The sequence below is a fragment of the Diabrotica virgifera genome, chromosome 7, assembly GCF_917563875.1.
Source record: "Diabrotica virgifera virgifera chromosome 7, PGI_DIABVI_V3a".
Taxonomy (NCBI): Eukaryota; Metazoa; Arthropoda; class Insecta; order Coleoptera; family Chrysomelidae; genus Diabrotica; species Diabrotica virgifera.
The window spans coordinates 88,236,456-88,250,581 of NC_065449.1; the positions used below are offsets into that span (position 1 = coordinate 88,236,456).

General features: G+C 37.3%; 1 protein-coding gene across 1 annotated transcript in view; it reads left to right on the forward strand.

Annotated features, from left to right (window-relative positions):
• Positions 1 to 14,126, forward strand: part of LOC114334874 (SET domain-containing protein SmydA-8-like) — a 128,634-nt gene that overhangs the window by 78,036 nt on the left and 36,472 nt on the right. Inside the window, exon 5 of the mRNA XM_050655519.1 lies at positions 11,098 to 11,246. Within this exon, the coding sequence (XP_050511476.1) occupies positions 11,098 to 11,246 (149 nt within the window). The remainder of the gene's footprint in view (positions 1 to 11,097; positions 11,247 to 14,126) is intronic.

Consider the following 14,126-nt stretch of genomic DNA (forward strand, 5'->3'; position numbering starts at 1 on the left):
ATTCTCTTGGTAGCCCGGCGAATAGCAAAATCAAGCTTTATAACAATAAAGCTATGAAAGGCGATGTAACGAAATCCTTTTTCCGACAATACATCATGCAAACACCGTTTGGGCTAACCAATTCGTCTCTTACTGGAGAATACAGTAAAATGAAAAATAGATAATTGCATTTCAGTTAGATTCGAACCCCACCGGTGCCCCGACTAGTTTCGACTCATGTCAAGTCGTCATCAGGAGACACTAGGTAGGTGTTCGAAGCTAACTGATTTGCCGCTATTCCTTGGTGAATTTATAAACTAAACCCACCAGAGTATACTTAGTACGACCTCTATATGTGAAAAGAGAAAATAATTATTCTCTTGGTAGCCCGGCGAATAGCAAAATCAAGCTTTATAACAATAAAGCTATGAAAGGCGATGTAACGAAATCCTTTTTCCGACAATACATCATGCAAACACCGTTTGGGCTAACCAATTCGTCTCTTACTGGAGAATACAGTAAAATGAAAAATAGATAATTGCATTTCAGTTAGATTCGAACCCCACCGGTGCCCCGACTAGTTTCGACTCATGTCAAGTCGTCATCAGGAGACACTAGGTAGGTGTTCGAAGCTAACTGATTTGCCGCTATTCCTTGGTGAATTTATAAACTAAACCCACCAGAGTATACTTAGTACGACCTCTATATGTGAAAAGAGAAAATAATTATTCTCTTGGTAGCCCGGCGAATAGCAAAATCAAGCTTTATAACAATAAAGCTATGAAAGGCGATGTAACGAAATCCTTTTTCCGACAATACATCATGCAAACACCGTTTGGGCTAACCAATTCGTCTCTTACTGGAGAATACAGTAAAATGAAAAATAGATAATTGCATTTCAGTTAGATTCGAACCCCACCGGTGCCCCGACTAGTTTCGACTCATGTCAAGTCGTCATCAGGAGACACTAGGTAGGTGTTCGAAGCTAACTGATTTGCCGCTATTCCTTGGTGAATTTATAAACTAAACCCACCAGAGTATACTTAGTACGACCTCTATATGTGAAAAGAGAAAATAATTATTCTCTTGGTAGCCCGGCGAATAGCAAAATCAAGCTTTATAACAATAAAGCTATGAAAGGCGATGTAACGAAATCCTTTTTCCGACAATACATCATGCAAACACCGTTTGGGCTAACCAATTCGTCTCTTACTGGAGAATACAGTAAAATGAAAAATAGATAATTGCATTTCAGTTAGATTCGAACCCCACCGGTGCCCCGACTAGTTTCGACTCATGTCAAGTCGTCATCAGGAGACACTAGGTAGGTGTTCGAAGCTAACTGATTTGCCGCTATTCCTTGGTGAATTTATAAACTAAACCCACCAGAGTATACTTAGTACGACCTCTATATGTGAAAAGAGAAAATAATTATTCTCTTGGTAGCCCGGCGAATAGCAAAATCAAGCTTTATAACAATAAAGCTATGAAAGGCGATGTAACGAAATCCTTTTTCCGACAATACATCATGCAAACACCGTTTGGGCTAACCAATTCGTCTCTTACTGGAGAATACAGTAAAATGAAAAATAGATAATTGCATTTCAGTTAGATTCGAACCCCACCGGTGCCCCGACTAGTTTCGACTCATGTCAAGTCGTCATCAGGAGACACTAGGTAGGTGTTCGAAGCTAACTGATTTGCCGCTATTCCTTGGTGAATTTATAAACTAAACCCACCAGAGTATACTTAGTACGACCTCTATATGTGAAAAGAGAAAATAATTATTCTCTTGGTAGCCCGGCGAATAGCAAAATCAAGCTTTATAACAATAAAGCTATGAAAGGCGATGTAACGAAATCCTTTTTCCGACAATACATCATGCAAACACCGTTTGGGCTAACCAATTCGTCTCTTACTGGAGAATACAGTAAAATGAAAAATAGATAATTGCATTTCAGTTAGATTCGAACCCCACCGGTGCCCCGACTAGTTTCGACTCATGTCAAGTCGTCATCAGGAGACACTAGGTAGGTGTTCGAAGCTAACTGATTTGCCGCTATTCCTTGGTGAATTTATAAACTAAACCCACCAGAGTATACTTAGTACGACCTCTATATGTGAAAAGAGAAAATAATTATTCTCTTGGTAGCCCGGCGAATAGCAAAATCAAGCTTTATAACAATAAAGCTATGAAAGGCGATGTAACGAAATCCTTTTTCCGACAATACATCATGCAAACACCGTTTGGGCTAACCAATTCGTCTCTTACTGGAGAATACAGTAAAATGAAAAATAGATAATTGCATTTCAGTTAGATTCGAACCCCACCGGTGCCCCGACTAGTTTCGACTCATGTCAAGTCGTCATCAGGAGACACTAGGTAGGTGTTCGAAGCTAACTGATTTGCCGCTATTCCTTGGTGAATTTATAAACTAAACCCACCAGAGTATACTTAGTACGACCTCTATATGTGAAAAGAGAAAATAATTATTCTCTTGGTAGCCCGGCGAATAGCAAAATCAAGCTTTATAACAATAAAGCTATGAAAGGCGATGTAACGAAATCCTTTTTCCGACAATACATCATGCAAACACCGTTTGGGCTAACCAATTCGTCTCTTACTGGAGAATACAGTAAAATGAAAAATAGATAATTGCATTTCAGTTAGATTCGAACCCCACCGGTGCCCCGACTAGTTTCGACTCATGTCAAGTCGTCATCAGGAGACACTAGGTAGGTGTTCGAAGCTAACTGATTTGCCGCTATTCCTTGGTGAATTTATAAACTAAACCCACCAGAGTATACTTAGTACGACCTCTATATGTGAAAAGAGAAAATAATTATTCTCTTGGTAGCCCGGCGAATAGCAAAATCAAGCTTTATAACAATAAAGCTATGAAAGGCGATGTAACGAAATCCTTTTTCCGACAATACATCATGCAAACACCGTTTGGGCTAACCAATTCGTCTCTTACTGGAGAATACAGTAAAATGAAAAATAGATAATTGCATTTCAGTTAGATTCGAACCCCACCGGTGCCCCGACTAGTTTCGACTCATGTCAAGTCGTCATCAGGAGACACTAGGTAGGTGTTCGAAGCTAACTGATTTGCCGCTATTCCTTGGTGAATTTATAAACTAAACCCACCAGAGTATACTTAGTACGACCTCTATATGTGAAAAGAGAAAATAATTATTCTCTTGGTAGCCCGGCGAATAGCAAAATCAAGCTTTATAACAATAAAGCTATGAAAGGCGATGTAACGAAATCCTTTTTCCGACAATATATCATGCAAACACCGTTTGGGCTAACCAATTCGTCTCTTACTGGAGAATACAGTAAAATGAAAAATAGATAATTGCATTTCAGTTAGATTCGAACCCCACCGGTGCCCCGACTAGTTTCGACTCATGTCAAGTCGTCATCAGGAGACACTAGGTAGGTGTTCGAAGCTAACTGATTTGCCGCTATTCCTTGGTGAATTTATAAACTAAACCCACCAGAGTATACTTAGTACGACCTCTATATGTGAAAAGAGAAAATAATTATTCTCTTGGTAGCCCGGCGAATAGCAAAATCAAGCTTTATAACAATAAAGCTATGAAAGGCGATGTAACGAAATCCTTTTTCCGACAATACATCATGCAAACACCGTTTGGGCTAACCAATTCGTCTCTTACTGGAGAATACAGTAAAATGAAAAATAGATAATTGCATTTCAGTTAGATTCGAACCCCACCGGTGCCCCGACTAGTTTCGACTCATGTCAAGTCGTCATCAGGAGACACTAGGTAGGTGTTCGAAGCTAACTGATTTGCCGCTATTCCTTGGTGAATTTATAAACTAAACCCACCAGAGTATACTTAGTACGACCTCTATATGTGAAAAGAGAAAATAATTATTCTCTTGGTAGCCCGGCGAATAGCAAAATCAAGCTTTATAACAATAAAGCTATGAAAGGCGATGTAACGAAATCCTTTTTCCGACAATACATCATGCAAACACCGTTTGGGCTAACCAATTCGTCTCTTACTGGAGAATACAGTAAAATGAAAAATAGATAATTGCATTTCAGTTAGATTCGAACCCCACCGGTGCCCCGACTAGTTTCGACTCATGTCAAGTCGTCATCAGGAGACACTAGGTAGGTGTTCGAAGCTAACTGATTTGCCGCTATTCCTTGGTGAATTTATAAACTAAACCCACCAGAGTATACTTAGTACGACCTCTATATGTGAAAAGAGAAAATAATTATTCTCTTGGTAGCCCGGCGAATAGCAAAATCAAGCTTTATAACAATAAAGCTATGAAAGGCGATGTAACGAAATCCTTTTTCCGACAATACATCATGCAAACACCGTTTGGGCTAACCAATTCGTCTCTTACTGGAGAATACAGTAAAATGAAAAATAGATAATTGCATTTCAGTTAGATTCGAACCCCATCGCCTTTCATAGCTTTATTGTTATAAAGCTTGATTTTGCTATTCGCCGGGCTACCAAGAGAATAATTATTTTCTCTTTTCACATATAGAGGTCGTACTAAGTATACTCTGGTGGGTTTAGTTTATAAATTCACCAAGGAATAGCGGCAAATCAGTTAGCTTCGAACACCTACCTAGTGTCTCCTGATGACGACTTGACATGAGTCGAAACTAGTCGGGGCACCGGTGGGGTTCGAATCTAACTGAAATGCAATTATCTATTTTTCATTTTACTGTATTCTCCAGTAAGAGACGAATTGGTTAGCCCAAACGGTGTTTGCATGATGTATTGTCGGAAAAAGGATTTCGTTACATCGCCTTTCATAGCTTTATTGTTATAAAGCTTGATTTTGCTATTCGCCGGGCTACCAAGAGAATAATTATTTTCTCTTTTCACATATAGAGGTCGTACTAAGTATACTCTGGTGGGTTTAGTTTATAAATTTACCAAGGAATAGCGGCAAATCAGTTAGCTTCGAACACCTACCTAGTGTCTCCTGATGACGACTTGACATGAGTCGAAACTAGGCGGGGCACCGGTGGGGTTCGAATCTAACTGAAATGCAATTATCTATTTTTCATTTTACTGTATTCTCCAGTAAGAGACGAATTGGTTAGCCCAAACGGTGTTTGCATGATGTATTGTCGGAAAAAGGATTTCGTTACATCGCCTTTCATAGCTTTATTGTTATAAAGCTTGATTTTGCTATTCGCCGGGCTACCAAGAGAATAATTATTTTCTCTTTTCACATATAGAGGTCGTACTAAGTATACTCTGGTGGGTTTAGTTTATAAATTCACCAAGGAATAGCGGCAAATCAGTTAGCTTCGAACACCTACCTAGTGTCTCCTGATGACGACTTGACATGAGTCGAAACTAGTCGGGGCACCGGTGGGGTTCGAATCTAACTGAAATGCAATTATCTATTTTTCATTTTACTGTATTCTCCAGTAAGAGACGAATTGGTTAGCCCAAACGGTGTTTGCATGATGTATTGTCGGAAAAAGGATTTCGTTACATCGCCTTTCATAGCTTTATTGTTATAAAGCTTGATTTTGCTATTCGCCGGGCTACCAAGAGAATAATTATTTTCTCTTTTCACATATAGAGGTCGTACTAAGTATACTCTGGTGGGTTTAGTTTATAAATTCACCAAGGAATAGCGGCAAATCAGTTAGCTTCGAACACCTACCTAGTGTCTCCTGATGACGACTTGACATGAGTCGAAACTAGTCGGGGCACCGGTGGGGTTCGAATCTAACTGAAATGCAATTATCTATTTTTCATTTTACTGTATTCTCCAGTAAGAGACGAATTGGTTAGCCCAAACGGTGTTTGCATGATGTATTGTCGGAAAAAGGATTTCGTTACATCGCCTTTCATAGCTTTATTGTTATAAAGCTTGATTTTGCTATTCGCCGGGCTACCAAGAGAATAATTATTTTCTCTTTTCACATATAGAGGTCGTACTAAGTATACTCTGGTGGGTTTAGTTTATAAATTCACCAAGGAATAGCGGCAAATCAGTTAGCTTCGAACACCTACCTAGTGTCTCCTGATGACGACTTGACATGAGTCGAAACTAGTCGGGGCACCGGTGGGGTTCGAATCTAACTGAAATGCAATTATCTATTTTTCATTTTACTGTATTCTCCAGTAAGAGACGAATTGGTTAGCCCAAACGGTGTTTGCATGATGTATTGTCGGAAAAAGGATTTCGTTACATCGCCTTTCATAGCTTTATTGTTATAAAGCTTGATTTTGCTATTCGCCGGGCTACCAAGAGAATAATTATTTTCTCTTTTCACATATAGAGGTCGTACTAAGTATACTCTGGTGGGTTTAGTTTATAAATTCACCAAGGAATAGCGGCAAATCAGTTAGCTTCGAACACCTACCTAGTGTCTCCTGATGACGACTTGACATGAGTCGAAACTAGTCGGGGCACCGGTGGGGTTCGAATCTAACTGAAATGCAATTATCTATTTTTCATTTTACTGTATTCTCCAGTAAGAGACGAATTGGTTAGCCCAAACGGTGTTTGCATGATGTATTGTCGGAAAAAGGATTTCGTTACATCGCCTTTCATAGCTTTATTGTTATAAAGCTTGATTTTGCTATTCGCCGGGCTACCAAGAGAATAATTATTTTCTCTTTTCACATATAGAGGTCGTACTAAGTATACTCTGGTGGGTTTAGTTTATAAATTCACCAAGGAATAGCGGCAAATCAGTTAGCTTCGAACACCTACCTAGTGTCTCCTGATGACGACTTGACATGAGTCGAAACTAGTCGGGGCACCGGTGGGGTTCGAATCTAACTGAAATGCAATTATCTATTTTTCATTTTACTGTATTCTCCAGTAAGAGACGAATTGGTTAGCCCAAACGGTGTTTGCATGATGTATTGTCGGAAAAAGGATTTCGTTACATCGCCTTTCATAGCTTTATTGTTATAAAGCTTGATTTTGCTATTCGCCGGGCTACCAAGAGAATAATTATTTTCTCTTTTCACATATAGAGGTCGTACTAAGTATACTCTGGTGGGTTTAGTTTATAAATTCACCAAGGAATAGCGGCAAATCAGTTAGCTTCGAACACCTACCTAGTGTCTCCTGATGACGACTTGACATGAGTCGAAACTAGTCGGGGCACCGGTGGGGTTCGAATCTAACTGAAATCTATTTTTCATTTTACTGTATTCTCCAGTAAGAGACGAATTGGTTAGCCCAAACGGTGTTTGCATGATGTATTGTCGGAAAAAGGATTTCGTTACATCGCCTTTCATAGCTTTATTGTTATAAAGCTTGATTTTGCTATTCGCCGGGCTACCAAGAGAATAATTATTTTCTCTTTTCACATATAGAGGTCGTACTAAGTATACTCTGGTGGGTTTAGTTTATAAATTCACCAAGGAATAGCGGCAAATCAGTTAGCTTCGAACACCTACCTAGTGTCTCCTGATGACGACTTGACATGAGTCGAAACTAGTCGGGGCACCGGTGGGGTTCGAATCTAACTGAAATGCAATTATCTATTTTTCATTTTACTGTATTCTCCAGTAAGAGACGAATTGGTTAGCCCAAACGGTGTTTGCATGATGTATTGTCGGAAAAAGGATTTCGTTACATCGCCTTTCATAGCTTTATTGTTATAAAGCTTGATTTTGCTATTCGCCGGGCTACCAAGAGAATAATTATTTTCTCTTTTCACATATAGAGGTCGTACTAAGTATACTCTGGTGGGTTTAGTTTATAAATTCACCAAGGAATAGCGGCAAATCAGTTAGCTTCGAACACCTACCTAGTGTCTCCTGATGACGACTTGACATGAGTCGAAACTAGTCGGGGCACCGGTGGGGTTCGAATCTAACTGAAATGCAATTATCTATTTTTCATTTTACTGTATTCTCCAGTAAGAGACGAATTGGTTAGCCCAAACGGTGTTTGCATGATGTATTGTCGGAAAAAGGATTTCGTTACATCGCCTTTCATAGCTTTATTGTTATAAAGCTTGATTTTGCTATTCGCCGGGCTACCAAGAGAATAATTATTTTCTCTTTTCACATATAGAGGTCGTACTAAGTATACTCTGGTGGGTTTAGTTTATAAATTCACCAAGGAATAGCGGCAAATCAGTTAGCTTCGAACACCTACCTAGTGTCTCCTGATGACGACTTGACATGAGTCGAAACTAGTCGGGGCACCGGTGGGGTTCGAATCTAACTGAAATGCAATTATCTATTTTTCATTTTACTGTATTCTCCAGTAAGAGACGAATTGGTTAGCCCAAACGGTGTTTGCATGATGTATTGTCGGAAAAAGGATTTCGTTACATCGCCTTTCATAGCTTTATTGTTATAAAGCTTGATTTTGCTATTCGCCGGGCTACCAAGAGAATAATTATTTTCTCTTTTCACATATAGAGGTCGTACTAAGTATACTCTGGTGGGTTTAGTTTATAAATTCACCAAGGAATAGCGGCAAATCAGTTAGCTTCGAACACCTACCTAGTGTCTCCTGATGACGACTTGACATGAGTCGAAACTAGTCGGGGCACCGGTGGGGTTCGAATCTAACTGAAATGCAATTATCTATTTTTCATATATATATATATATATATATATATATATATATATATATATATATATATATATATATATATATATATATATATATATATATATATATATATATATATATATATATATATACAGGGTGTCCAGAAACTCTACCGACAAACGAAGACAGGAGATTCCTCAAATAATTTTATGACAATTTAACCCAATTCACCTAGTCCGAAAATGCTTCCTAAGGGAGCTAGAGCTCTTTGAAGATGGCGCCATGTAATTAGTTTTTCTTAAATACCTCCAGAACGCTTCTATTTACAAAAACGAAAATTGGTATATTTATTTACTTTCCTGAAATGAATCGATTCCATCCATTGCGAATTTCTAGTACCGGTCATAGGCGTACGTTTTGGGTAGGGCAACGGTTATTTTATTCCATAACTTTTTTGTCTTCAACTTTTAAACATTTTTGATACTGGATTATTAAATTGTGAGGTATTCTAGTACTAAAAGGTACTCTTACTTTAAGTCGATAGGATACACCGTTTTCTAGAAAAATCTATTTGAAAGTTTTTAGTTTTGGGAATTTGAAAAAAAAAGTTAAAAAAAATTAAAAAAAAACCGATGTATTTTACCAAATTAAAGCAAGAGTAACTTTTAGAACTCGAATATCTCATAATTGAATAATCTCGTGTCAAAAATACTTAAAAATTAAAGACAATAAAGGTATGCTATAAAATAACTGTTGACCTACCCAAAACGGACGCCTACGACCTGTACTAGAAATTCGCCATTAATGAAATCAATTAATCTCTGGAATATAAATAAATATACCAGTTTTCATCTTTCTAAATAGTTCTTTTTAATCTTTTTTTTTTAAATTCAAGGAACGAAAAATTTTCAAATCGATTTTTCTAGAAAACGGTGTGTCCTATCGACTTAAACTAAGAGTACCTTTTAGTACTAGAATAACTCACAATTAAATAATTCAGAGTCAAAATTGCTTAAAAATTAAAGACAAAAAAGTTAGGCGATAAAATAACCGTTTCCCTACCCAAAACGGACGCCTATGACCTGTACTAGAAATTAGCAATGGATGGAATCGATTCATTTCTGGAAAGTAAATGTGTATACCAATTTTCGTTTTTCTAAATAGAAGTCTTCTGGAGGTATTTAAGAAAAACTAATTACATGACGCCATCTTCAAAGAGCTCTAGCTCCCTTAGGAAGCATTTTCGGACTAGGTGAATTGGGTTAAATTATCTTAAAATTATCTGAGGAATCTCCTGTCTTCGTTTGTCGGTAGAGTTTCTGGACACCCTGTATATATAATCGGTTCATAACGTTCTACGACGTCTTCCGATTCCCAATCGCCATTGCTCTCGATCGTAGCACATGTCTTCGTTCAAAAATACATATTGAAAAGAGACTTAAGGTCTAGGATAAACCAATTGACAAGTTATCCTCCACAAACCAAACTAGAATCGTTTTTGAAAATTAATACATGATGTAAAGAAACTTGATGGTGAAGTTTTTCAGGAAGATGGGAAATAAATTAACAATGAATTTTGTGAAATGTGATTTTTAAAGAATAAGCTGCCAAATGATTTTGCCAAATTGCAAAAATCAATATTTTCATCCCGGATTTTTTTAGCTTTTTTGGACCATTCTGGACAAAAAAGGTCTCTTGTAATTTTTCTCTAAAGTTGATCATTTTTGAGTTATAAGCAATTTAAAATTAGAAAAACGCGAAAATGGCCATTTTAAAAATAACCCAGTTAAAAATTATTATTTTGAAATTAAGAAAATGACTAAATGAAAGTTTAAAGCCCCCCTACATGATCCTGAAGAAATTTTTGTCATTAATTTATTACTAAGCTGTTATTTTTAATTATTAACAATGAGCGGTAAGATCGTATTGACGCGGCTGTAAATGTGAGCTAGTAAGATGCACCATTAAACTGTCAGAATGGCATCTCTCTCTCACTCACCATTGACGGCCGCCTAATACGTGCATGGCGTTCATTATTATTACATATTTAAAAATAACAGCTTAGTAATAAAATAATGACAAAAATTTTTTCATAAACTTGTAGCGGGGGGGGGGGGCTTTAAACTTTGATTTAGTCACTTTCTGACCTTCATAATAATAACTTTTAACCGAGTTATTAAGCCTTGAAAATCGCCATTTTTCGTTTTTTTCAATTTTAAATTGATTAGAACTCAAAAACGATCAACTTTAATGAAAAATTATAAGATAGGTAAATTTTTTGTCCAGAATGGTCCGAAAAACCTAAAATAATTGCCCCGGTCGAAAAAAATGATTTTTGTAATTTGTTTAAAAAAAATTTGGACCCCTTTTCACGTGGGCGACTTCTTGAACCTTATTCTGGGATGTCTCACGAATGTGATTATGCAAAAAAATCTCATGGGTATATTTTTTATATATACATATTGTATATATAAATGATTATTTCGTATTGGTTTTTGTATACTGTGAATTAAAGAATGATCTGTTAAGCTTCTAATTTTTAATTTATTTATTTTAACATTTTATTCTAGGTCTCTATATAAAAGCAGCATTAATGACACATGATTGTACTGCGAATACATTATTATCCGTCGATGATGACTTTACTATGACTGTGAAAGCTAGTGTTGACATTCCAAAAGATGCCCTTATATATTTCAATTATGCCAATGTATTGCAAGTAGGTTTTGGATAATAATATAGGCTTAGCTTGTTTGATAACATACATAATAGGTATTGACAAATATTTTTGTATCCGACAGTGTTAAAGCTGGTTTAGACGCTGCGATAAATGCGAGCAATTTATCGTAACGATCGAGTTGTTTCAATTTATCATCGTGTGAAAACGGTAATAAAAAAAGAATGTGTGTGTACTTTGTATGCACGTAAGAAGTTATACTTCTATTATATGATTTCAACGAAATCATTATACTTTAAACAGTTTATTTATAAACGAAATAAGTTATCAATCGAAGTAGCACAGAAAATGACAATAAATATCGTTCCCATACCACTAGATTAATAACAGGTGGAATACTTTCTTTGGTTACAACCTCCCGAGATTTTCAAAAATTATAAATCATACAGGATGCCGAGGAAATTAAGATGAGAGAATTTTAAATAATTTACAACCCATCTGCTCAGCGTGATAAAAGTTCCAACAAGAAAGATTTCTTAGTACTCAACAAAAGAGTAAATGAATTGAAATGTATAAACATTTTCAATTTCTTTGCAACACAAAATTGCAGCAGGTACATAATAATCTGGGTAAATCGGAGAGTGCAGGAAGAGTCTATACCGGTTTCGGAGGTTTTCTCCTCCTCATCAGTAGTCCCATATCCTCTTCTCTCCGATTTCTCCAGGTATCATACTTTGGGCATTTGTGCCTTTCCGAATTCTTCTTCTTCTTCTTAGCCTTCTATCGTCCACGTTTGGACATAGGCCTCTCCCAACTCCTTCCATCGGTCTCTATCCTGAGCAACATATTTCCAATTCGTTCCGGCTACTCTTTTAATATCATCAACCCATCTCATCTGTGGTCTTCCTCTCGGTCGTTTACTTTGGTAAGGTCTCCAATGTTGTATCGTGGCATTCCAACGTTGGTCTTTTTGTCTAACAGTGTGGCCTGCAAAGCTCCATTTAAGTTTGGCAACTTTTGTTGTTATGTCCTCGACTTTTGTTTTTGATCTTACCCAGTCGCTCCTATTTTTATCTGACAGTCGTATACCTAACATTGCTCTTTCCATAGCTCTTTCTGTTGTAGCTAGTTTATTCATATTTGCCTTGGTTAGGGTCCAGGTTTGACACCCATATGTCATGATAGGAAGGATGCACTGGTTGAACACTTTGGTCCTCAAATATTGAGGTATTTTGCGGTTCTTAAGTATCCAACCAAGTTTTCCAAATCCTGCCCATGCTAGTCTTGCTCTCCTATTAATTTCCGCACTTTGGTTTTCTTTTTCAAGTTTCAGGATTTGGCCTAGGTAGATATATTCCTGGACTTTTTCTATCTCACTGCCATTTATAGTTATGCATCTGGGGTCATCTGTGTTTGTCATTATTTTTGTTTTCTTCATGTTCATTTTTAGACCGACGTATTGGGAGCTGCCTGCGAGTTCCTCTATCATAATTTGCAGTTCCTCGAATGAGCTCGCTATAATCACAATGTCGTCAGCGAATCTGAGGTGATTTAGCTTCTTGCCATTAACGTTAATGCCATAGGTTGACCAATTTGTCGTTTTGAAGACGTCTTCTAGTGCTAGGTTGAAAAGCTTTGGCGATATTACGTCTCCTTGTCTCACGCCTCTCTTAATAGGGATGGGATTTGTATTTTCGTCTAGTTGTACCATCATAGTTGCATTTTCATATATATTATGTATTCGTTGTCTATATCTCGAATCTATTCTACAATTATTAATAGCTTGTTCTATGGCCCACATCTCGATACTATCAAACGCCTTTTCATAGTCTACGAAGGCAAGAAATACGGGTAGTTGGTATTCATTTGCCTTCTCTATCAATGTTCTCATTGTCAGCAGATGGTCTGATGTACTATATCCTTTGCGGAAGCCAGCCAACTGGTTGGTAATTGTCCATTTTGTAGGTCAACCGGTTGTTAATAATTCTCATGAATAGTTTGTATACTTGACTGAGCAACGATATCGGTCTATAATTCTGTAGGTCACATTTCCGAATTACAAAGAACGAAATGCCGCAGATGAACTAGAGCCATCTACCGAAAAACAAAAAAAAAAAAATCTCGGGAGGTTGTAACCAAAGAAAGTATTCCACCTGTTGTCAATCTGGTGGTATGGGAACGATATTTATTGTCGTTTTCTGTGCTACTTCGATTGATAACTTATTTTGTTTTTAGGTAGATGCCTCTAGTTCATCCGCGGCATTTCGTTCTTTGCAATTCGGAAAGGCCCAAATTATGATACCTGGGGAAATCGGAGAGAAGAGGATATGGGACTACTGATGAGGAAAAAACCTCCGAAACCGGTATAGACTCTTCCTGCCCTCTCCGATTTAACCAGAGTATTATACAGCTGCTGCATTTTCGTGTTGCAAAGAAATTGAAAATGTTTATACAATTTAATTCATTTACTCTTTTGTTGAGTCCTAAAGAATCTTTCTTGTTGGAATTTTTACCACGCTGAGCAGATGGGTTGTGAATTATTCAAAATTCTCTCATCTTAATTTCCTCGGCATCCTGTATGATTTATAATTCTTGAAAATCTCGGGAGGTTGTAACCAAAAAAAGTATTCCACCTGTTGTCAATATGGTGGTATGGAAACAATATTTATTGTCGTTTTCTGTGCTACTTCGATTGATAACTTATTTTGTTTTTCGGTAGATGGCACTAGTTCATCTGCGGCATTTCGATCTTTGCAATTCGGATGGCTCTAGTTCATCCGCGGCATTTCGTGCTTTGCAATTCGGAAAGGCCCAAATTATGATACCTGGGAAATTCGGAGAGAAAAGGATATGGGACTACTGATGAGGAGGAAGAAACCTCCGAAACCGGTATAGACTCTTCCTGTACTCTTCAATTTAACC